We start from the raw sequence: 26,524 nt of genomic DNA, 5'->3' as shown, positions 1-26,524 counted from the left end.
TGCTGTACCCTTTGCTTCTGCTTCCTTTTGTTTTCCTGCAGGATACTTGATGATGAAATCAAGGACAGGTGGCAGTAGCAAATTGTGAAGGTCCTGTCTTAGGCAACAAAACTTTGGAAACAGAAGTTTGTGGAATATCCACAGAGCAGTTCTGAATAAATGTCAAGGCCTGTTTACAATAGAAGGTATTTTTTAATTTAAAAGCTACTTAACAGGCTCTTTGCTAGTTTTATGGATTAATATTTAAAGACTAGGGAAAACGTTATGGAAGGAAAATATTTTAGTTTTCAAAAATACATTTAAAATAATTGTAGCTGCTATTTTTATATGTATGTGAATCTTTGTCATACTGCTGGAAAAAGATTATTTTTTAAAAAATGGTTTTAGGTAACTGTTCCACAGAAATACTTGAAACCACTCTGGACTGATTTCTTAATGTTAGCTAAACACTTCCTGCCCTCCTCACTAATTAGAGAAGTTTGTTTTTTGTGCAGAAGGATGATTTTAATTAAAATTCCTTTGTAGTACACAGTCAAATTGCAATGATGCATAAATGCTGAAGTACAAGAGTCGCATTTAAATTTTCTCTGTATAGAATCCTGCTTTACCAAACAGCCTTTAAGTCATTCCTTGTTCATTTGGAATAACTTTTGCTTGTTCACTTAGGTTTTTCTTTTCTGTTGTAGGAAGAGATTTTATTTCTACCCAGAAAGATCTGGCTTGAGCACATTTGTTTTCGTTCATAGTGAGCAAGAGAGAGATTTGGAGTTCTGTCTCTCCTCACCAATACGTAAAAACCAGTATCTACTTCCACATTCATAGTGAGGACAGGCGCTTCCTTGTGTACCTCACATTTGCTCTGTTAAGACAGGCAAGGGTTTCATCTTTGCATTTTACTAGAAACACTCTTGTGTTTTTTTCACTTTCAATCTAATATTAAGAGAAAAGTTGTCAAAATGGCCCAATATGTTTGTAATTCAGTATGTGACTAAAACTTCTGTTCTGCTGCGTAACTCTAACAAGAACAGAAACTTTTCCAGCATAAGAATAACTTTAAGGTGTCCTTTTAATGGCAGACTCAAAAGAACGCGCACAAAAGTACTTGCAGCTTTTTCATTTCTGTTTTACCAGTTTCAAATAATTGAATGTTGTGCAGTAGTACGTGTCTTGCACTGACCACTGATTTCTGCATTTTGAAGTTGGGTCAGGAAATGACCAGTTTCATGTGATAATCCAACACATGGCATAGGCAAATAGAAAGGAAACTGCAGTTGGACTGAAAGTATTCCTATTTTAGAATAATGTCAGTGTTTAAAAACTCAGCTGACTAACAGCTGATGGTTCTGTATGGCATCTTCACTCAATAGAGAAAACACGGCTTTTGTGTGTTTGGGACGGGGCCTGGCTGGGCGCTCCTTTACCTTAGCTTTTCTAATGTTTAGAAAAACTTGTGTCTGGATGCATTCGCCATGTGTACTGCGGTATGTCGGCCATTGACTCTCCTTTGGCACGCATGCCTGTGATGAAGCAGCAGGAGCTACACCACTTCTGGAAAGTGGAGCGTTCAAGTCCCATGAATGTCTTTTCTTATGTCTTAAAAACAAAACCAAATTCCAAACCTTCTTTCTGGTTATATAAAGCCCACTGGTTTCTTTATGGTGGCGGACCACGTCTGCTTTTGGTCTTTCTTGTGCCACTTTGGTATTTTCCCCTCAGTAGTACACCGCTGTAAAATGTAGCTGCTTCTCCCCATGCCCTCCCTGCCCCGGGTAGATAGTTCTGACTGACGGTGTGATGTTTTATTTTAATGTACTTGGAGAGTGTGTAAGGATATTGGTCTTGATCAACTGTGAGGTTGTGGAATAAAATACATATTTTCTGGAGATCTGAAATCTAATGTAGTAATTTAATGATATTTGTGTATGTGGTTTGGTTTATGGATGTGTGATCACTTATGATAAAGAATAGGTAGAATTTCTAATTGTGCAAATGTTTAGACATTTGAGGGCATGGCAGAACATGGGTAATACTGTATCATCCACTAATGTTTGATCAAGACATTTTAAAGTTCTCCTTTAGGAAGAGTTTTGTGTGACCATACTTTGTTTAATATTACTTTCCATTTCATCTCACTTTCTTCTGTTCATAGCTTAGGAGGGATTTCTCAACCTTACGTCTCAAATCCTAACTTTCCTGTTTGATCCTGAGTACACGACAAGTCTGTTTAAGGTTCAAGGAAGTTGCGTCTGGATGTCCCTTTCTTTGACTCTGGTTGGAAGTATTGGATGAGCAAATTTATTGAGCTGTCCTGTAGCAATGCCATAAACACTCTTTGGTCTGGCTTTTTTTCACCAGTGTGTAGTATCAAAACTGAATTAGCAATATTTGTAATGTGTTTCCCTCATCTCCTTTCTGAATATAAAATCAGGGGAGAGTATGTGAATAGCTGTAGTTTGGAAACATTGTGTGTATTTGTGTGACAGGTCATTTGCAGATCTGCACATCGGTCCTGGGGAGTTTAGTGAATCTACGTAGTGCAGCAGCATCAGCTCTCTCATCCATTCATACAGTATCTCTCTTACGTGCTTATGGTTTTGTACTGTTGTTTTCCTAGGTCTGGATACTCTTAAGAAGTGGCATGGTATTTTATGTGTTGGGGTAGTTGTCTGCTGAAGTAGACAAGTGTTGACTTTCTCCCTTGGCTTTGATTGACACGTTTCAGAATGACGCTAGTGCAGCCACTGGTGTTCTTCACAACTCTTTTTCCCTTTTTTTGTGAAATTTGTGGCAGGCTATTTTATAATGGAGCTTCTGATACTTTCTGCTGAAACGTTTAGTGCTAGACATAGAGATTGTGTTCGTTAAGTAAATAAATTCCTAATTCTTAAAATAAGATGCAGTATCATGTATAATCATGGTAGCTATATGCATTGGGGAGACTTTTTGGCTTGGTTTTTTGGGGGTTGTTCTATTTTGGTTTTTTAGATTCCAAGGAGCTGTTGGAAAGCTGTAGGAATGCTAAGGCGACAACCCATTTTCTGAAAAGGCTGGTGGGACAATTGTGTGTGTGTATTTTGCTCTTTCTACTTGAAAGACCGTGTATACTGAGGATAGTTACAGATTGATGCAGAAACATCTTTGCGTTTACAATAAGAAGTATAACTGTCATAATGCTTTTTGATAGCGGCACATTTTGGTTTTTGTTCACTACAAATTTATTTATTTCAGAGAAATGGCAGAAGAAAGTATATTTCAGAATCTTCTGGAAATCCTGATGAGTGCCTCAAGTGAAATTGAGCAGGCCTACAAGAACTCCTGTGAATTGGTAGATCTAGACACCTGCCTGCTGCTCATAGCAGAGTGTTTCAGATGTCTGAGGAATGCCTGTGTTGAGTGTGCCAAGAATCAACATGTCATGAGGTATAGTTATGATCCATTTTAACCCATATAAAATATAACCTTCTGATGTTTGTGTGGTTTTATATAGAGATTCTTATTTTACACTGCTGTGTTAGTTGATTTATTAACTGGTATTTCCTGCTTGATGCAATCACTTGAAATGAAGTATGCAAGGAACAAAAATAGCTGACCTATTTGTAGGTCAGAGTTTGGGGCACTGCTGAATAATAGAACAAAGTGTTTGTATCTTTAAGTATGAGTTGATTATGCAAATGATATAAGCCTTTTGGAAGTCTGACTGTAGAACTATCCTTTTTTCTCTTTAATTCCTTTAATTTTTTTGATAACATAATGAGTAAGTAAATAGTCTTAATTATCAGTTACAGGATTAGTATGGGTTTTTTTAATGTACGTGTCTGGCAGTCATGGCAAGGTATAGCATGTAGAATTGTGCATGTCAACCCTGATATGTGTACAGGTAAACTGATATTAATGGATAATAAGAAGTCAATCTGGCTCCTTAAGTTATTCAGGCTTTTTTTTTGCGTGTATCTGGTGTGACATTGAGGGAATGCTTGGGATACAAGCTGCTGTGGTTACTGAAAACCTGGTAGTCTACCTGCTGTTTTTAAAATAAAACACCACCACCCTCACCATCCCCCCTGCCCAAAGAACCCAAAACCAATGAACAAACAAAAAAACCCCAACCTGTTATGAGTTTGTTAGATCATGAAGAATTATTTTGGAATACAATCTTAAAATTTGGTTTCTTGGGACTTCTCAAATTTGGTTTGTTGAACTAAATAAAATTTTGCCATGGGACAAAGTTCCAGCTTCTGTGATGGGGCAGAATTTTGTTAATGCCACAAAAGGTGCAGGATTTTTTGTAGAAGGTATTAATTTTGGAATAAGTTAAATCTCAGTTCAGGCTCTTACCTGTTTGTTCCTGGCAGCACTAGCACTCCTGATCATGCATGTTGTGGGTCAAGGAACTAATCTGAGAGGAAATTTATATACTTGTTTATAAATTTTTGCCGAGTGGGTATTCAGCCAGACTGGGTTCCTTGTTGTAACTTACTGTAGCTCCATAGTCACTCATGTTAACAAAAAGAGGGAAACAGCATTGTGTGGCTGGGAGTTGGTAGGATTGCCCTTTTCAGTAGCGTGACAAATACGACCCAGTTATGGGTCCTAATTTTTACTTTCTAACAGAATTCAGATAGCCAACCTGCTTCTGAACAAAAACGTGCTCTGCACTGGTTATACTTGTGCTGCGTAATTACCCTCACTAGGCAGTTAGCACAGCCTTGCTTGTTTAGGAAGCTGGATGCTAATAATTGTACTTTCCTTTAGACTGCAGGAGGTGGTGGAGGACCTGTGTGGTTAGAAAGTTCTGACCACATTTGTAACAGTGAGGGACACTGTGGGTCACTCATCGGATACTGTTTTGGCTTTGTAGCAGCATAACAATTTATGCTCCTTTTAATACAACACTGCGTGCTTAGAACCAGCTGTTTATTAGCCATATGTTTGTGTTGATTTTAAACAGTTGCTATTGAACAGCTTGTTTAGGGATTAAGTGTCCTGAATGATCAAAAGTTGTGAATGGAGGGAAAATTATGTGCCTTTGGTGTTGGTTTGAAGTGTGCAACATTCAGATATTAAAAAAAAAAAAAAACAAAAAAACAAACAAACCAACCAACCCGAACTACAAATTGTTTGATCAAAATTGAAACTGATCATTTCTAGGAAAGAATGCAAAGATTATAAACATGTGGATTGTGTAACAACTTTTCAACTATTGGGGAATATGAAGCTTTGTCCCTTCCAGGGTCAGTTTTTCGGCTTTGTGTGCTGTGAAGAAATTTGGGATCTGAAGGAATGGGAAATGTTTTGATTTTAATAGATTCTGTTTATACCAGTGTGCGTGTGTGTATTATATATTTACAAATGTATCTTTGGCTTCTCTTCTGTTAGAACTTAATGGGAAAGAGCATATGTTTGTCTAGCAAACATCTGCAGAAGACAATTATTCAGCATTCATATGTGATGACACGATATTTTTTCAGTATCTCATGCCTGGGTGTGGAGGGTTGGTAGAGATGGAGTTGCCGTGTTCTGAAGTTTCAGCAACTCTGTCTTGGCCGATTGCCTCTCAAAAAGCTTGGCTACTAAAGTACAAACGAATTGAAAGCTGAAAACTTCATCTGTTTATACTGTATTCTTTGACTTTCATTTTTTACTCCTGTTGCATGCACATCCTGGTATGTTTGTTGTCTACCTCCAGGATTGCTGATCTTTGGCTGTAGAATTATTTTGGCATTTTTGATTCCAAATGGCTTCACTTCTCTGGTTTATCTTCATTATCGCCATGTTTTTCCATGTCTGGAAGTGTTCACAGTCAGGTTCGATGGGGCTTTCAGCTACATGGTCTAGTGGAAGTCGTCCCGGCCCATGGTGGGGGGGTTGAACTAGATGATCTTTTAAGGTCCCTTCCAACCCAAACCATTCTGAGATTCTACCTGTGATTCCTTCTCTTCTGGAGAAAAGATAAATGATTACTTGAGCTTCCCTCTGAGAATTTTGTATGTTTCCCTATGAACTGACCCTGTTGTTTGTTTGAGGGCAGTCACGAATCACTTTGTTGGTATTTAAAATCCTCAACATTTATTAAGTAAAATACATTGACAATTTCCCTGAACACTTGAACTTCAAACAAAGCAAAGTTTTTACACAAATAAAGGTGTTTAAATTACAGGAATAACCTGCTAATTTTTAACATCTGATTTAGAAGAATAGTAAAAAGAGGAGACGGTACTTAGCTCTGAAGGTACGGTGTCCAGAAGTGTTAATATGCAGGCTGATGCAGTAAACCTGTTCCTTTTGCTTCTGATGGCAGTAGTATGGCTACTGATAGTCAGGCACAGTTAATTAGGAGAAACTGCTTTTTATTTTAGAGTTTCTGAAGATGTTAAAGACTTGCTGTTAACTTCAGTGGAAAGCCTTTTTGCTTTATTTGAGTGTATTTCATATCAAGTGATTTTTAATTTTTTTTTTTCCCCCCCCCCCCAATTTAATAATAGGAACTTGGGTCTCATCTCTACATCTGTCAATTTGATCAAATTGCTTCATGGAATACAAATCAAAGAAGAATTGTTACTGACTGGTAAGGCTGTGGATTTTGTTAAATATATAGCCTGCACTATATTTTTTTACGTGGGAAGTCTTGTGGTAGTATCATGTCACCTTATTGATGCATTTTTTTTTCATAAATAAGCTTAATTGCTTCTTGAGTTGCGGTTAAGAATTGTGGGCCTTCTCTTATACTACTTGAAAAAAAAATCTGAGCCCCAGATCTAGTCCAATTGTATTTTTTTCTCAACCATTCCCTGTAGATTGCTATAGGAAAGATATGTGGAAACTTCTTTAAAATTAACCAGGATATTTGAACAGCGAAAAAGGAAAAGTTCCTGTAATACCTCCATTCAAAATATGTTCTGCTGTTTCACTGTCTTCTTATTGGATCTTCAGACATAGTGAAATGAAGAAATACTCCTTTTTTTTGTTTTGATGACACTTGAAATAATTTACCTGATTCCAGGAAACAAATTTTGGCTGTGAGTTTTTTTAAATTATTTTTTAATTTTCATTTCTGTACTGTGGTTGCTGGCCAGTGAGGGTAATATCTGCCAAAAACTAAGTACTGATTTGAGTAGTGTTCACATTTCCTTAATGGATGAGTTTTTTTTCTTTTCATGCAGTGAAGAAAAAATCTGACTATGGTATCCTTCCTCCTTAATTGCAGTTACTGCTACTGATTTCTACCAAACTCATTTCACTGGATATTAAGGCATTTTCAGTAATTCTCTTCACAGTCTGCGTTTCCTTGTGTGTGCATGTGGAGCTTGATACAGGGCATTGGACCCCAGTCTTTACCGTCTGTGGTTGCAGAGAGTAGGGAACATTTGGTTTCTCTTGCTACTTCTGTTTCTTTTCACTCCTGTTACTTGGATGAGGTTTTTACTGGGTTCCTGTTGCTGCTTTTCTATCCTTTTGTGAAGGCAAGTGAAACTACTGTCATACAGTAACTTACCCTCAAACACCTTTATGAAGCTGGGAAAGAGCAGTGAAGTCCAGGATACTGTTTTTCCTTTTGCTGCTACATTTGGCTCAAAATGAAGCCTTTCAGGCATGTGACGGTATTATGCTTAAGCCACGTTCTCTCCTTCACCGTTGCTGGAATCCTTCTTCCAGGGAAGGATCAGTGATGCTAGCACAGCCCTTCAGTGTGGGAGGACCAGAACTAAACCCTGTGGGTGGCAAAAAGAGGGCTTGCTCAATGACCATAAGGAGGAGGAACTGACAGCACACAAGAGTGACTCTCAAGCTATGTCACAGGGTCAGACGAGGAGGACTGGGAAAAGGCCTGGAGGGCAAGAATGTCCTGCCCCACGGCTGTGAACCCCTTCGTAGACCAGTAAGAGAAAAGGAAAAGCGATGGGGACTGAAATGCTGATTTTGTCCAGCCTGACATTGTCCCTGCTAGGGTCCTTGACAGCAGTAGGCTTGAAAGGCAGTCCTGGGGAAGTGGACTTCCCACATTCAGCTTATTCAAAGCATGAGGAATTACGGTGTAAGAATACCACCTTTCAGGGGTGCCTCCCAGCATCTGCAGGAGAGTGAGCAGGATGTACCCCTTCTTGGTTACATGCATGGCCTGAGGTTTCCCCCTTAGTCTTGTGGCTGCTGACCCCTCCTTGATGGGTTATCCTATGCATGTGTGCTGTTCTGCTGCTGGGATCTGAAGAAGCAGCAATGAATGTTACTCAGCAAAAAAGGAAGGAGGGGGTGGAACCCAGTAATTTGATTAACTGCTTCAGACTCCTTTTCCTAGCCAGACAATGTTGTAAAATCTCTTTTTATCACCACTGAAAATTAAGGGGGGCATTGACCAGAATGTTTTTAACAGTATTTCAATAAAAAGTGTTTTGTGGCTGTTACTCTACATAGCCATTCAACAAATGAGTTTGAGTTATAACTAAAATTTGATGTTTTGACCCAGGATAGACGGCTTGTTTGATACTGTATGTAGTATTGATCTCCTTGAGAAACACCTGTGATGAGCATGGCCTAGGTATTCCATTTATGTTAGTACAACAAAAACAATTTCTAGACAAGCAAGTGTTGCTAATTCCTTGCTGAGTGATCTGATGAACTTTGTTCTAAGTGAAAATCAAGCTAGACCCTAGAGCGCCGGCTCCTTCTACAGGGTATACCTCAGAAGTTAACAGTTACGTTCAACTTTGGATTATTAGTCATACTTTCTAAAGCGAGGCAAATTGCTAAACTGGACTTGGATAGCACTGTTGAAACAAAAGAAACCCATGAAATTAGTAAATATTACTGTGTTAACTATATTTCTGCTTCATGATTCTCCTCCTCATATTTCATATAGGAAATCAGGTCACATATTTTGTTCTAAGAGATAATTAGGTGTTAAGTGGAATATTTCAAGCTGTTCATTTGGATATGTGTCCCGTTTCCTCCTTTAAATGGCTGTTTGGATTTGATGATCCCTCTCAGTGCCTGTTTATATCCTTAAGGTATTTTAAATACCTTCATTGTGCTTCCATAGCAACAAAATACAAGGGTAAAGAGGTAATGCAGACTGAACAACACTAAATAATGTTTCAGTTCATATCCCTTTGAAAAATTCCCAGAGCAAATCATTGTAGGCTAAATAAATTTGAAGGTCCAACATTATCATATTTATGAAGAAGAGAGATTGAAAAATGATTTTAGCCTGATCTGTGGTATGTTTTCGCTCTTTTATCCATTGGTAACTGTTAAGACTGGTAAGTCTCTGAATGGTGTAGTAATTTTTGTAGGAAAGTTCAGTGTAGTACAATTTGTAATGGAGAAAACCAGAAATGAAATAAAGTATATATTCTCTGGCCACTACTGTGACCAGTATGGTGGTTCTAAGGGAGGGGATGAACTGCCTGTTGCAACAATATATTAGTGATCAAAGCAGAAAAAACGGAGGTGCTGTGCAAAATGGTATGATTAAAGACTGTTGTTAAGATTCATACAATTAAATCCAGAGTCTTTTGCATCTTCTGTGGGATAAATGCTTTTTTAAATAGTTTATCTTAGGCCCAAGTGTTATATACGTGGTTAATTTGGCTCCTCACTTCAGTATATTTACTGAAACAACTCTACTGCAAGTTTTCAGCATATCTTTTTTTTTTTTAAATGCTATAAATAGTTAGATAAATTCCTGTATGCTTGTAATGTATTTGTCTCAGCCAGCTGTGGAAGAAGCTGCTGTTTTGAGTACATGATGTGCCACTAAGGGAATGGGCCAGAAAAGCTGAAGGTGAGTTAGTATGTCTGTCCTGGAATAGCTCTTTAAGGCTTCAGATAGGTTTAAAAATAACCAGTTAATTCATACATATGGCATATAAAGATTGTCCAACCACACCTGCAAGCCAGCCATCCCTGTAATAATAATCTTCTATCTTTTTAATACATACATTGAAAGAACATTTTTAGGCTTTTCCTGTATGGTGTTGCTACAGATAGCTGTTTGTCCCCACTCTTCCTCCCTTCTTACTTCCCAAGTTAGTTTTAGTTGCATTCCATAGCCTAGTTTCTCTTCTCGTAATTGCATACAATACATAATAGTAAATTTGTCTTGAGCAATTCATATTTTGTAGTACTTAGAGAAGGGAACCTGCTCTAAGGAGTTGCACAGTGAAAGCCAACAGCCAGATGAGTGCGGGGGGTTGATGGGCAATGATGCTAAACAAGTGTTTAACAATTTGTAGCCCTTCTTCTGGGCAGCGTCAAGCCTGATTTGTGTCAGATAAGTCATACATACTTGTAAATGTGTTCTATTTTTTTATTGCTCTAGCAGTCCTCCCTCCTCTCTGCAAGAGGTAGAACTTCCCAGTCAAGTAGAGAAAAATTCAAGTGCTACACTTCTTGGACAGTATCTGAAAACTGGACTTCACCTCAGTGTTGTTAAAACTATACACGCTGAAAGTCTAGGAAGTGGGGGATTGTGTAAGGAGGTACTTAACCTTTTAGATTACGGAGCTTGGATATTCCTGGTGGGAAGACAGAGATGATGACAAATGCTGTGCCCCTGTCTCCAGTTCAGAATTAATTTGAATAGGGATTGAAGATGCAGGAACTGTACATACTCATACAGAAATGCTGCATGCAGGAAGGTCCATTACATTTCTTTGTTAACTGATTTGAGACCACAGTCTTCCAACACATAGCTAATAAGATACTCAGATTTTTACTTTGAGTCTTAGGAAAAAATTAAATTTCTGCAGAATATAGATTTAATGGCATTTTCATAGTACCCTCTCCACATTCTTTTTGTTTTAGTTATTTTTTTAATTAAAAAAAAACCCCAACAAACAACTCATCATAGCAAGCTTTTTTTTTTTTTTCTGCCATGGGTACAAAGACCAAGAATACTTGCCAGAGGAGCAGGCTGATGAAGCTGCCAGATGAACTTTAACTGAACTTAAAGCAGACCCAGATCTCTTAAGAGCTAAGAAGTAGTTCAGTATGTCAGGGATTGCAGCAGACATAGGAAATATCCTTGTCAGAAGCCCAAGTAGAAAATCTCCTTCACTTCATAGCATGTGTCTTGGTTTGGTGGTGGGGTTGGTTTTTTTTTTTTTCCTTTTTCCTATGGCAAATCTTAAGCTTTCCAGCAGAATCTAGCAGACCTTTGGGAAGGTACATTGAGGTTTGTCAAGATGATGGATCTTTAGATTCCAGAGTGTGAGATCTGTATTTAGGATTCATCTCAGAAATCTGGAAAAAGCTTTGTCTCTCCTTAATAAATTGCAGTGAGGGCATGCCTGTTTTGAAGGAAGCTTATTTTCAATAGACTGTGTCCCATTTGATCCTTTCATTGATTCCCACCCCCACCCCATCCCGGACAGAAGGAGCTTTAATTTTTCTGTTTGTAAATAGATCTTCTCAAACCTTTCACCGCTTCAAAATATTGCCGATGCTGAAGAACGTGCTTTGAATTCCAACATAATTGCTTAAAAAGTATTTATCTGCCAAAATACTTTTCTCTCTTCTAGGATGAAAAGGCATGGAATGCCTGATAGCTGCCCTGTGTAGGACAATTTGTTGTGCAAGTTCTCTGAATGAGTTGATTGTACTCTCTGAGCAGAACTGAGTGCAACTGCACCACGTCAGCCGCAGAGCAATGCCGCGCTGTTTGTGTGTGCCTGAGAGAGCTGCTCTGAGCATTGTGCCAGCATTCCTCAGTTCCAGGCTGCTGGTGATACTCGAGCTAGCTTTAAACCAAGTGGCGCGGGTATTGTTATTGTTATGCTGTGCTGATATCACGCCTCTTAAGTTTTTAGGGGTTTTAACCAACCAGGGTAAGCTGCATAAAAATGTGTTAATGGGAGAACGTTAACAGCATACGTTCATGTCATGGGTACTCCTTGAGATCTCAGTCAGAATCAGGGTCTAGATGTGCTAGCTGTTGTACAAAGGTTTAGGTCGTCCGCTGCTCTTAATGTCATGAAGTCCAGAAACGTTGAGTAAATTGTAGTGGATGATAAGCTTTGAATCCTTGAACAGGAATTTGACTTTCCTTCCAATTTTCTGAAGTGTTCAGGTGTAGTTAAACTGCTACAGATACTCTATTCAGAACAGAACTTAAAACATTCCTTTAAAAGCAGTGATGAAAGATGACTCTGTAGATTTTTAATACTGTGCTTATTATAGTAACGAGCATTTTCTGGTGGGATGTTCAGCAGCATGAGTATCATATGTCTAACACCTGTTCACACGTCCTTTCTTGAGGGAGGATGTGTGGGAAAATACGGAATATCTTGTTTTAAATACTTAAAATACTCCAAATGCCATGTACTTACAAGGCAGCTACAAAGAAATGTTTCTTGCTTTGAGCAGAAGAGGAGAAAGCCTGTGATGCTGTTCAGGTAAAGATGACCCCAGTGAATCTGAAACGTCTTCAGTGCTTCCTGCCCCCAGCCTGCCAGCAGCATTAATAATACCTGGGGTTCAGCTTCAGTCAGTGTTCCTTAAGTACTCAGAATGATTTGGACCTGATCAGCTATCATGTGTATTTTCTTTTAGTTAATGAAAAAACAATTGCTCTTGACCCATTGCTGCCTTATGGCTTGATCGTGGTCTAGGAAGAAAGTGCGTTGGAAAGTACTTTTAAATCTGTCAGTGTGGAAGAGAAGTACTTTGCAGAAGAAATGGCAATAAGTAACCTTGAAATTCAGAACTCTGTAAAAATAAAAACAACATCTCTCCTTCACAGAGATTAAAAAAAATTTAAAAAAAAAAAAAGCATAAGGAGGTCTGTGTGCTTCAGAAATAAGGGGTAAGAAACCTAGGCTATATATTGCTTCCAGAGATGATATTTCTTTCAAAAGCCAGATGGGATGGAGGCATTTCATCTTTGATGAAATAACAAGACAAAAACTGTCTCCTGAGGTCTGCAGGAGAACACCACACAATTGAGCAAAGAAGGATACTTGAGTTCTTTGTAAACTCTTGAAGGTGAAGGCATTCTGTGTTAAAAAGCCACTGAATTATAAGCTGTAGGAGTTCATGTAGTACTAGAAAACCGTGTTGACTTTTCATTATGAGAGATCCCTGAAAAGAAATGGGGAAGAGGAGATCAGAAATTCCCAGGAGCTGCATTAAGTAGCTTATGCCTAAAAAATTGTAAATTCAAAGTAACTTTCAAGGGTTTACAAAAAAGGAGATGTTTAATCAAATGTTTTTGTTTTCCTGAAGAAGAATCTGAGTAAAACAGGAAGCTTTGAGTTGTGTTTGCAGAAGTATTCCTGAAAACAAAAATGAATGAATACCAGTTAAGTGATTCAAGTGATTTTTACTTCCTCAAGAGAGGCTAGGAGAAATATACTTTTCAGTTCTGTCCTCACTCAGTGAAACCAAACATGAGATGTTTCTTTGCTTTGACCTGTTCCTAGTTCTGCACTCAACCATTTGCAAATTGGAATTGCACTGGAAAACTGACACTGGCTAATTTTGAGGGTATGGAAAAGCAGGGGAAGGTGATGTTCTCAAACCTGCCGAAGAACACTAAATTGTTTTTCCTCTATTCTTTTATTTATTTTATTTAAAAAATGGGCAGCCATATGTCTTTAACCATTTCTTGGTTCCTGTCAGTATTTATTTATCTATCTATCTATTTGCTTTCTTCCCCTGGAAGGCAATGGCAACAGCAGCACTGTTACTTTTGGTCCCACTAAAAAGACTGTATCTTGGCAATAGGAAAATGAGCTAGAAGTAAGTATTCAGACCGTTTCAGAATGCATCTGAGTGGTACCTTTGCAGAACCAGTTAGCTTGAAAATCAGGGTATTTAGGGCTTATGTACTGGCATAGGAGTCTAACTATCTGTGGCCTATTTTTGATACTTTTTTTTCCTGTACCTTATCATTTGGAATGACTGGTCATTCAGCAATGTATTTTAAATTAACAGGAAAGAGAAACAGAGTGGTCAACTATGGAACCTAAATATTCTTTAATGAATGCCGATATTGACTAAAGGAGTCTGTCTCTTATCTTTTGTGTGTTTCTTTTATTTCCTGTTCGGTATCTTTCATGTTTCCATTTTATTCTTTAAAAAATTTGCATTCTGCTTTCACTGCCTTTTGTCAATCTTTAATCATGTTACATTGAATGGTTTCATTTCCAAATTATTGCTTGTGCTTTATATATGAAAAATAAATATTTTAAAATATGCCTGGAAAGTGTGATGGAACAGCAGATTTTTACTAGACAGACATAGCAGAGCGAGTATCCAGAGCTCACCCAATGCATTTGGGAAACCACTGCTAAGTTTTATTGCCTATAAACGGAGGTCTTTTTTGCTGTCTGAACAACAAGTGTCTCCACACAGGCTTGGTTATATGGATTTGATTGTAATGTGGCTACAGTTAGAGAAGATGTAACTTTTAAATTGTATCCTGGAGACTCTCAAACACAATGGCTACTAAATTTAAACCAACAGGACTAAGGAAGGAAAGTTAATCCTTCCTCTCTTCCCACATCAGTGCCGTCTATATTTGTCTCTGGAGGAGGAGGCAAACGGTTTTGTTGGGGTTTTTTTTGTTTGGTGGTGGTGTTGCTTTGTTTTGTGTTCGGTTTTTTTTGTTGTTGTTGTTGCGAGCAAATACTGTAAATTATTATGCTGCAGATTTGTTGTGCAAGTTATATAGAATCATTTAGGTTAGAAAAGACCCTTAAGATCATCAAGTCCAATCATTAACCTATCATTGCCAAGTCCACCACTAAACCATGTCCCTAAGCATCACATCTACCTGTCTTTTAAATACCTCCAGGGATGGAGACTCAGCCACTTCCCTGGGCAGCCTGTTCCAGTGCCTGACTACCCTTTTGGTGAAGAAGTTTTTCCTAATATCCAACCTAAACTTCCCCTGGCGCAGCTTGAGGCTGTTTCCTCTCGTCCTATCAGTTGTTACTAGGGAGAAGAGACCGACCCCCACCTCACTACAACCTCCTTTCAGGTAGCTGTAGAGAGCGATAAGGTCTCCCCTCAGCCTCCTCTTCTCCAGACTAAACAACCGCAGCTCCCTCAGCTGCTCCTCCTAAGACTTGTGCTCTAGACCCTTCACCAGCTTCGTTGCCCTTCTTTGGACACGCTCCAGCACCTCAATGTCCTTCTCGTAGTGAAGGGCCGAAAACTGAGCACAGGATTCAAGGTGCAGCCTCACCAGTGCCGAGTACAGGGGCACTATCACCTCCCTGGTCCTGCTGGCCACACTATTCTTGATACAAGCCAGGATGCCATTGGCCTTCTTGGCCACCTGGGCACACTGCTGGCTCATGTTCAGGCGGCTGTCAACCAACACCCTCAGGTCCTTTTCTGCCAGGCAGCTCTGCAGCCACTCCTCCTCAAGCCTGTAGCATTGCATGGGGTTGTTGTGACCCAAGTGCAGGACCCGACACTCAGCCTTGTTGAACCTCATACAATTGGCCTTGGTCCATCAATCCAGCCTGTCCAGATCCCTCTGTAGAGCCTTTCTACGCTCCAGCAGATCAACACTCCCGCCCAACGTAAGTGTTGTCTGCAGCGTTATGTGCTGATTTATGCAGAGAGAGAGAGTAGGTGGTTATAAAGCTTGAACCATTTTACTGTCATAGAGAGTCAAAACATCATGAACTGTTAATAGGTGACATTTGTCAGTTCAAGTTCATATTCATATTACTTGTTCTTTCAAGGGAGAGGAAGTGGGAGAGAGCGGTTCCTGAATGGACTCACAGTTCTTGGGGTTAATTCCCAAAAAGCAGCATGAAAGGACCATGTCTCAGTTGCTTGGAGGAAAGGAGAATTTAAAAATCTTCACCTCCATTTATTTTTGTATTTGGGGTTTCCTTTTGCTTACTGTTAGCATAATTAAACTACTTATGTTTTACAGCTTAAATAAACCAGATGCTAATTTAAACAGACTTTTTTTAGCCATATAAATAAGTGACAGCCCTGATCTTAAGAGCTGCCAGTTTCCATGTGTGATCTTTGCTTTGTCTGTCTAGGCTTTTTGCATAGGGGATTGGTGCCAGTTCTTTGCTGCCACTGTTAAAGTAAAAACTATAATTACATTGTCAAAATAATATTTATAGTATTTTCGGGGAATAATTGTGGGAGTGTGACGAATATATTATACTCATCAAACTTTTATGTAAACATAAGCATGAGTTTTTTATTTGAGTTATTGGTGTTGTTTTTGGCCTTTGTGTTTTTCCAATCTGTAAAAATAATATTGGGATTTTCATGGTCTTTGTAGCATTTGCAGAGTGTATGCCCTAACAATCAGTTGATACACTATCTGGTAGAAGTAAACTGCTATTTGCACTTGTATTGGGATTTTGGTTTCATGTTTCCATAGCTTAAGAAAATCCTGTGTTTTTTTTGAGTTTTGCTATCCCCTAATTATTATAGCTCAGAGCATTTTACTACTTTACCAAACAGGAAAGTTTGAAGTAATTGGTTTGTTCTCTTGGTATCATTAAGGGTTGTTTGGGCTTTTTTGTTCCTTTGTGTTTAGCTCATTAGGGTTTTTTTTAATTTTTTTTTTTTTTTTTTTTGGTTGGTTGGTTGAAAGTGAGTCTGAGTGCTTTAGAAAGGTGACTGTGAGCATCTCCCAGAAACATCTGTGCTAGGAAGCAAGTATTAGGTTTTCTAACAGTAGACAGTTGCCCCTTTGCTAGTTAATGGTATAGACAGGACTTAGGCATTCTTGCTCCTGGGTGATGGTAAGTTACCAGGTGTAAAAATACTTCAGTCCTGCCCTATACTGCAGTTTTAACTTTACAACTGCTCTGTGCTGTGTTTTGGTGAATGTTGCCACAGATCTTTAATGAATTGTCTGTCTTGACAACATCTATGGCAAGGATTACAGCCGTGCAAGCCTCACTCTTCCTAAGTATGTCAACCTAATGCCACCTTCTGTGGATGAGAAGGTTCATTTGGTCCCAAAATCCGTTGAAGGCCATGGAAAGACTCTGATTTGGGTGGGCTTTGTTCCAGGTCTTTGTTCTCTGGCCTTGTTTCAGAAACTGCAAAATAGGGAGCCAGCTTTTCCACCTCTTTCAGCTATCCACAGAAGGAAAAGAGCCAAACCTGGACTAAGGTGAGACAAACCAATGAATTGTCCTGACTTTGCAAACACTGAATTCTCTTTAGCTCGTGTGTGTGTAGTATTGCCCCATCTGCAGTGGTTAGCTCTTGCCCCATGTACTGAGACACTCACACTTTGAATCTTGGGTAGTGCATACAGGCACAACTGACTGTGCACTGCTGCTGTTATCCTGGAGGGGTTGGTTTTTTCATAACTGCCCTGCATGGCTAGTACAGTAAACTATATTTATGTAATACAGCAGTAGCTGTCATTTTGCATAAATGCCAGTGTTAACTATTTTTTTCAGCCTGACACATCTGTGTTTGTGCACATGACTTGGCTGTGACTTCTGGTATTAATACGGAAACTTTACATGTGCGTTAATTTCTTTTTCTCTTAATATCGAGAGTGGAACGAGGTTTGAGGAGATCAAGTTCAGATCCATTGAAGAAGGGCACCTTTAGGACCAGGGATGCTATTTAAATGCAACATATTCTTATGTTAATGGGAGGGGGAAAAAGGGCAGAGGAGAGTACTAGTGGGGCTTCTAATTTGAGAATAAAAGCCTGAGGAGGGCCTGCATCATCATTACTAGACTCTTGATACCACAGGCAAGTGTAGGTTCTTGTGTCCGAATGCAGTAAGTTCCAGCTTTCTCTGTTTACCCCCCGTTAGTCCTCTGGAAGATTGTTACACTCCCCTCTTATTTAAAAACCTTTTCCTAACTCTGGTCAAAATGTTCTACCAAGTTTGAATCCAGTGGTTCCTACTTTGGGCTTTATTCCCTACTTGAGTCCTGTTGCTTCTGCAGTGACTTACTGATTTAAGCTGTGCTGAGCTGAATTACTTCATTTACCGTGAACTGTCAGTATAAAAGTGTATTATTGCAGCGGCTTGTTGAGGTACAGTTTGAACTAGAGACCAGATCCTGCCTAGTGAGGTTCACCTGTCTGATCCTGTTGCCATGGATGGCATTGGAAGCAGACTTTGGAGTAGCGACAAAAAAGCTGCTGCTTTCTAACAGTTTGGTGTTTGTTGCACTGATGATCAAAACTGTCCTTTCCATAATACTTATGGAAAATTTTTTTGATTGCTGTACTGGGAGACAGAGGTGGTGACTGTGTCAGAGTCAATGTAAATCATTCTGCTCCTTCTAGAAGAGAGACTAACCTGAACTAATATCCTTAAGTTATAACAATTAGTAGATCAATGGGCTGCCTTGTAGGGTTCCCTCTTCCAGTTGCTGATACTGCTTTTAGGCAGTGTGTATAGCTGTTTTGGTTTTTTTTTTTTGCTCCTGCAATTTGGAGGCTTCCTAGTACAGCCTGCCAAGATGTTGCTGATTTATGACACATGCATAGTGGTTTTATAATGTGGACTGATACCCACTTGGAGCACAAAGGAAATGGGAGTTTGCTGATGTCTATTTAATTAGAATGGTTTCTGGTTACTTTGGTTGAGGCTTGAAATGAACAGTAATGCCTATATTTCTGTGGACCTTTAAATACAGTGTTCTGTAAGCCCTTTCCTTCCTTCCTTCCTTCCTTGCTCTTTACTGTCCCCTACCCTACCAGCAAATAATGTCAACAAGATTCATAATGAGGCAGGTTTCTAATCTACATAAATATATGTGAATCAAAAATTGAAGAAACCATAGAATCATAGAATGTCCTCAGTTGGAAGGGACCCACAAGGATCATCGAGTCCAACTCCTGTCCCTGCATAGGACAACCTTGTGTGTGTGTGTATCTATCTATCTATCTATATATATATCGTGTATATATATATCTCGTGTATATATATATCTGTAGATTTAAGATGGTCGCCATTGGTTGACTGTAAGGCGGGGGGGAGGAATTCTGTTCTATTATGCATGGAAAATTTATTGCCTGCCTTTTTCGTTTGATGTAAAGGCTGTGGTGTTTTTATTTTGCTCTGACATTGTGTGCTGAATCAGCAGCTGCACAGGGCAGCTCTAGTGTGAGCAGGACCATCATAATTCTGATCATCTTAACTCACAGCAGCTGCTCGGTGGCTGTTTCTAGCTTCCCTCTACATCAAAGGCAGGAAGAGGAACCAGTCTTTATCTCATAACCTGCTGCTAGACTTTGGCCAGAAAAGGGCAGGTATCAATCGGGTTTGCCAATTATTTACTGTCCGTAATAGATCCTGTGGTTATTGGCAATGATGTGCGTAGTGCAGGTCATGTGCTTCTTCCCTATCTTATGGCTGTGATGGAGGAGAAGGAGGGGAAGAGAGAAAGGATAAATAACTGTAAAGATTACATTATGTTCTTACGGGTTATGACCAGATCTAGGTTGGCTTTGTTTTCCCCAGCAGGGGTATCAGGATTGTAAGATCAAGGTGGGAAGAATGGGGCAAACAAACCTTTTAATGCAGAGAGCTTCCTAAAGATAGAGCATCCTAAATTCATTGTAGGGAGAAGAAGCTTAGCTGTTTTCACATGTACTGACAGGAAATGCCCCTACTAAAGGGTCTCCCATGGAGGCCCAAGAGTGCTATAGTTCTTCCTCCAGGGAAAGTGAAGTTGGAAGAGGGTGGAAAGGAACTGGAGGAAGATCCAGGCAAAAAGAATAATGTGAGGCATCTGCTAAACTGTCACCTGTTTGGATCAAAATCCAAACGTAAAAGTTCACCATGGCATTCTTCCAACCTTTTGATTATCATTGCCATGACACAACTTCTGGACTCTCCAGTTACATGAGCATTGTTCTGATGGAGAAGGAGGCGGCTATCTGTAACTGTGGATTTCCAGACACAAGCTACAAGACTTTCTTTCCATTCTGTAGTATCCTTTTTGCTAGCATGTTTGGGCTGGGAGAGAAATGCCTCGTGCCTATCTTTCACTTCACAGTGAGAATTTTGGGGAATATTGCCTGTGTAGAAAGGAAAAGTTACAAGATTTGTACCAGGAGACATCAAGGTCTTTCCCTTTCTTCCATCCTCCAGACATATATCATGTGTGATACAGAAGGGACCATAACAAGGCAATGAGAAGAGGCAAGCTACCTTTACAGATATAAAAAAATAAATAAAAATGGATGGTAATGCCCCAAAACATGGACACTAAAACTGTTGCTGTGTATTAATGTGGATATGCAAGTAAAAATACCAAATGTAAGCTTACTTGTTGATCTCTGTCTATTGCAAAAGGACCATGATCCATTATTAGCCAGATACAGAATATAAATGGTCCAAGGGAAAAAGAAGGTGTCTGATATCCTTTCCACAGACTTACAGAAAAAGATCATTTAGCTTTTCTAGGGAAAATATAAGCACTTCAGTGGAAATTTTGGTTTAAATGAATCAACATCCACAGTATGCCATCAAAAATAATTGGAGAAATTTGCTCGTAATCTTGGTTAGTATTTTACATGTTAATAATTTTCTTTTTTCCTTTTTTTTTTTTTTTAAAGACCTGTACAAGGTATCATGTAGTTGTGTGTCATATGGTTAGATACCACGAATAACGCATAGTGGGTGGCCAGTCCTTTTTGTTATTTTTCTTGGTTTCCTGGCATGGTTTAAGTCCAGGTTGAGACTCCCCAGTACTTTAAACTTGCTGATTTTGCTAGAGCAGGGTCTTTAAAGAGACATTGTCTGTTAGAGTTAGGCTCAACTTTTAGGTTGATTCAAGTAAAAGATTTTACATCCTAACGCATGCAGGAAGCTTATAAATGCAGTTCCCAAGTCTGTAAGCACTTACACGTGTTTTACTTCACATAGGAGAGTAATCTCAGGCATGTGTTTTTGCTACTTGGGGGGATATAACAGGAGTCCCATTTATTATGCCTTTAGACTTTAATAGATAATTTATTAAAGAAATGAACACACTTGCGATGTTTGCTTTCTAAAAATAAAATGATGCAATTAAAATACCAGAAGATAAAGAGAACAGTCCTGTTACTGTATTTAATAAATGTTGCTAATGCTGTATGAATCAAGATCGGTATGAAACTGATCTCATGTCAAGCAGTGGGCTGTCAAACTGACTCTTTTCCTAGTAAATGAACAAATTTGTTTGAATCTACCATTATGAGATCTCATTAGAACTTAATTTGCATCAGAGGCCAATTTGATGAGTGGTCTGATGGTTTTTTCCAGCTCCTGTCTAATTCACTTGTAACTCCACATTTTTAATAGTGTGGTGGGGATTTTTCTTGTCTTTAAGTCAAGTTCTCCTTTCTAGTAAGAACAAAGTGTTGATATTTTGCCTAGACGTTTATCTTCCAAGGACAGAATGGTTGTCCAGTCACTGCACATAATGTTCTGTTAATATTAGAGTTGGCATTTCTGAAGGGAAAGGAAAAAAATTAGGAGTGTTACTTTCTTTTGGAGGTGGAGGAGCTGAGGAGTGGGAACAGAAACTTATTAAACACAACATTCTTGGTATTCCACAGATGGTAAAAATGGGTTACTAGTCTGCACTGCAGCAAGTGCAGTATGATCAAGGCGGAAATATAATCGGTAGCTAGACGTTCATTTTATTTACAGAAATAAAATACTAAGCGCTATTTTAATAACTTTAAATGACAGAGCCCATATATGTATTGTACATTCAATTCGAGTAGTCTAGACAGACTGTTTTCCAAGGAAAATACATTTTCATCAGTATTTGTGGTATGATTCATGGTGGTGAAGAGGCAAATAACTCTTTTTATGACTGGAAGTTGCTTTAACTTGCAGCCACAAGGAAACAAGTCAATGACCGGATGATAGTGGTGGAAACTAACATTTTATAGTAATAGAGGTCTACACCTTATGCTGAGTTGAAGGTTTTACTTTTCCAGGGATGGCAATATATCACAAAACATTCTGCCATTGTTTACAAACAGCCAAAGGTGGTCTGTATAATGGCTCGCAGTCCACAATTTAGATCTGCAAAGCTCACAGGCGACTTAAAAGGTGTGCAGGCTGTTGAGAGGCTGTGATTTGGTCCAAGTAGTTTTAAACCTTTGTGCGTGCCCCCAGCATAGGGGGCACACCAGCTCTATCTTTCATGCATAGTTAATGGTTAGCATTAAAAGAGAGATATGTAAGTTTGCTACTCTTATGTTTGCAGTCTGGCAAGTGATGTTGTACAGCTTCATACATGCTTTGATTAGATTTATTTTATATGTCTATGTAACTTCAGTAAAGGCAAAGGATTGTACTTACAACTATCTCTGTGCTGTCTGCCCCAAATAAAAAGAATGGAAATACCTTCTTATGACTGCTGTAAGCCTCTGCAGCTGAGGTCACGGTTTTTCAAAGTGATTGGTGAGCAAGTTCACAGGCTCCTGTTCTTGACGAGAGAAATCGTAGTAGGAATTTGAAAGATAAGTCTGATTGTCCACCAGGAAAAAACCTCATATTCTGTAAGGCAGATGTAAAACGTATATGAATATAAACATTTAAGTAATATACACTATAGCAAAATATGTTGCATAATAACATAATGGTTGTGTGTAGCAATCTAATCAGGAAAGATACTGGGGGGAGAAATTGCAGTTCTTCTTGGTAGAGGTTTACCAGCAATTAACTCTTCTAGCTATAGTACTGGAACTTTAATACATTTTTTGGAAGTATTGTCACCTAACTGTGTGGAGCAGAAAGAAACAATGTATTGCATTTTTCGGTCATAATGCTTAAAATCTTTGCCCTAATAACTTCAAGGATTTAAGTTATCGTCTAATACACAATCTGATTCTACAAATGACACTGTGAAATTATGTTTTCATGAGGAGCATGACGCAGGATCAGGCCTGTGAAAGGTTCATGTGTGTCCTTCAGACCATCTGCATAGTACTGCAATATAATTGTTAAATGAAAAGCGTGTGCTAGAGCGTGGTTCAGTTATTGTGTGATCATAAGAGACTGAAAGGAACAAAAGGAGCTGTGATCTTGAAGGTACTGAACTGCTGGAGTCCCTTTAAGGCATCCTCCTGCAGGGCCATAAAGTAGTATCGGCTGCCTCACCTTTTGCATGGGTGGCATTGAGTAACTCTAAAAGATAAGTTTACATGCAGACAAACATTGAGGTACCAAAATTCATTAGGAAGAGTCAGTGTTTCCCCTTGTACACATTGCCCTGTTGTGTAAAGAGGTTTTTTTTGTAGAACCTAGAAAATTCTCCATAACCCATTGCCGGCTGGTTGTGAAAGCAACGTGTAATCTGAGTATTTGTATTTGCTAAAGAACATCCTGCTTTTATAGGAACCATTGAAATCTCAATAGGGGGAAAAGTTTTTTTCAGCTCTAGGGTCGATCTGTGTATCAGAAGTTACATCTTAGTACATGTAATTTCACAGTGGTTGACCATCAGGTTAAAAATAGTCTTGTTGACCACACACAGAGCAACATTTTTTAAATTAAAATTTGGCTGTGCCGATAGCTACAGAATTATTTGTTGACGTCAGTGCTTATAGACACCAGCAGCTAGGGGGTGGACTTAAGATGTTAAATAAATCAGTCCTGTGCAAAAGACATACTTTTTTTATAATTGTGTTTCCCGAATACTAGCTAATGCAGCTGGAAAGAGTGGTTGACAGTTATTTTTAGCTTCATAAAGATCTGTACATTTTCAGGGAAAAGGTGAAATAGTCTTGTTTTCTTTTTTCTCTTTCCCTCTTCTTTCCCTCTTCTTTCCCTCTTCTTTCCCTCTTCTTTCCCTCTTCTTTCCCTCTTCTTTCCCTCTTCTTTCCCTCTTCTTTCCCTCTTCTTTCCCTCTTCTTTCCCTCTTCTTTCCCTCTTCTTTCCCTCTCTCTTCTTCCCATTTTCAGAAAGCACATGACTTACTGAATGGATGGCAAAATGGTTTCAGCTGGTATACTGTGCAATGAAGTCTGTCTTAATCAGCTTCTAGATTTTCTTGCTTTTGCTGTAAAGACAATGAAATTGTTGGAGAGGAGAAAAGCAGTATCTGTATTCTACAGATTTCTAAGCATAGTTGAATCGTATGTTGCAGCAGTCAGGTCCAATAGAGGTAAAACAAAAAAGAGAAACGTGCAAATTGAATGATAAGAAGAGACTTCTATAGTTGGGAATGCAATGCTTCACTTTTATTGTAGCATTTGCATTTTTTTAACGCATGCATACCTTGCTGTGAATTAACAGCTCTAGTTGGATTTTTTGAGGGTTTCTTTTTTAAAGCATAAATACGAAAGTACAGACTTCCAATGCTCATATCAAAATTCACTGTCACTTGGTAGCTTGGTACTAGGCTAGTACCTTTTATCTGGAATCATCTTTGGAGAGAAACACTGAGTATGGGACTTTGGCATACTCCAGGACTGCCAGGTGCTCCTTTGGGGTTTTGCGGGGCAGTGTTTGTTTGGGTTTTTAAGCATAACCATACAGGTACTACTGTGATGTGATTCAGAGAACAGCATGCTGTGATGAGCTAGTTGTGGTGCTGTAATGACTTTTAATGCTGTTTGCCCCTCTTCATAGAATTGTAGAATCGTTTTCCCATCTGTGACTGCTGGACACGGCACATAGAATCATAGCATGGTTTGGGTTGGAAGGGACCTTTAAAGATCATCTAGTCCAAGCTTCCTGCTGTGGGCAGGGACATCTTCCACTAAACCAAGTTGCTTTGAGCAACTTGTGTCCAACCTGACCTTGAACACTTCTAATAATGGGGTATCCACAACTTTTCTGGTCAACCTGTTCCAGTGTCTCACCACCCTCATCATAAAAAATATCTTCTTTATATCCAATCTAAAGATACCATATTTCAGTTTAAAACTGTTGCCCCTTGTACTGTCACTACAGGCCCTTGTAAAAAGTCTCCCTCCATCATTTTTATAAGCCCCCTTTATATATTGAAAGTCTGCAATATGGTCTCTTGGGAGCCTTCTCTTCTCCAGGCCAAACCACCCCAACTCCTCTCAGCCTTTCTTCATAGGTGACATGTTTCAGCCCTCTGAGCATTTTCATGGCCCTCCCTTGGACTCACTCTAACAGATCCATGTCTGTCTTGTGCTGAGGACCCTAGAGCTGGATGCAGTGCTCCAGGTGGGGTCTCACTGTGTAAGTCTGTCCAGCTTGTTGGTGAAGACCCTCTTGTCCCACTTGGTCAGGTGAATCTCATCATCTCCCAGCGCACCCGGCTTCTCAAGGGTAGGTCCGTGATCATGGAAGCCAAAACATACGTATTCACACTCCAGTACATGAACCATATTTGGCATATGTCATTGGCCTGGCATCACGCTAAGTAGTCTGAAATTACTTATTTTTTTTTGTAATATGAATTATATTCTTTTTTGTAGGGAAAAGGAGTTCAGGCACTGCAGAAGCAGTGCAGCAGTTGCAGTGTAGTCGTGAGAGAGCACATGAATTGATTGGAGAGATTGTGAGCTAGGTCCTGTCGCGTCTAATCCGTACTCCTGGTGTAGCTCAATTACCTCAGGTGTTTCTAGAGTCACATCTTTCTTTTGAATTGCTGAGATTCATCACATGAAATTACTTGCATAGGGAAATGTTGCGTTATCAAGACATCGTCTTTTTCTGCTTAGTTGTGAATAGATACAGTTTCTTTTGTCTCACAGGTTATCTGCTTGCCCATATATTGATTTGTGTCCTCTAATTAAAAGAAAAATGTTAACCATTACTGGTTAAAAACAAGCACTTACAAATAAAACTGTTTTTTCCATGGTACATGCACATAATCATGATCTTTTCCTGGATCCTTCTTGCTTGTTCAGGACATCATGATTGAACAAGGACAGTGTTGGTTGCTTTCACAAATGTTAAAACTACGTGTGTGATTAATGGAGAATGTGTAGATAATTATTATTGTATTGCAAATGTGTTCATAGCATTTCATCACTGTTACAGTAAGAATGGCAACTTCTTTTAAAAGATCTTTAACTTTTTTTTCCCCTAGTCTGTAGTATTTTTTTGACCGCTTAGTCTCTAGTGACCGAAGTGTAACTGATAGGTGAAAAGGGTCAAGCAAATTTCAGGTAAAGATTGTAGTATAATTAAAAAACCTCATGTCACTTTGAAAGATCTTTCTCATAGTAGAGTAGGTGAGGAGTTCACCAAGCGAAATAATACTCTGTTCCTAGAATGTACTGCCTTGTTAGTTTTTTCTAGCAGGGAAGTATTTCCATAAAATGTCTGCTAGAAGAGTAGCGTGCCCATGCTTGCTGTCCTTCAGAAAAATTCTGAGTCAGCAGGATGGGAACCAGATGGATGGGAGAAGTGGAAGCATAATGATGGGCAGAAAATAATAAAAAAGTGCAGATGTGCAGGGAGAGAGAACAGATCCTAAGAACTAAAGCATAAAGGAGAAGACGATTCAAAATGCACTATGGAGAGGACATATATATCTTGGGCTTAAAAAATATATATGGAAAAAAAAGTTACTGTTCTCTCAGCCCAGGTGACCTCATTTGAGACTTGCTTTCTCTTTGTTCCCAAGAGGAC

The 26,524-nt window shown here is 39.1% G+C and overlaps 1 protein-coding gene across 1 annotated transcript in view; it reads left to right on the top strand.

Annotated features, from left to right (window-relative positions):
• ATXN10 (ataxin 10) overlaps window positions 1–26,524 on the top strand; it is a gene marked incomplete at its 5' end in the record, with an annotated part of 121,842 nt that overhangs the window by 2,170 nt on the left and 93,148 nt on the right. Inside the window, 2 exons of the mRNA XM_082308963.1 lie at window positions 3,229–3,420; window positions 6,483–6,565. Coding sequence (XP_082165089.1) covers window positions 3,229–3,420; window positions 6,483–6,565 — 275 coding nt within the window. The remainder of the gene's footprint in view (window positions 1–3,228; window positions 3,421–6,482; window positions 6,566–26,524) is intronic.

This window comes from Platalea leucorodia (assembly GCF_965183815.1).
Source record: "Platalea leucorodia genome assembly, chromosome: 4".
NCBI lineage: Eukaryota > Metazoa > Chordata > Aves > Pelecaniformes > Threskiornithidae > Platalea > Platalea leucorodia.
This window is presented reverse-complemented; position numbering and strand designations above follow the sequence as displayed.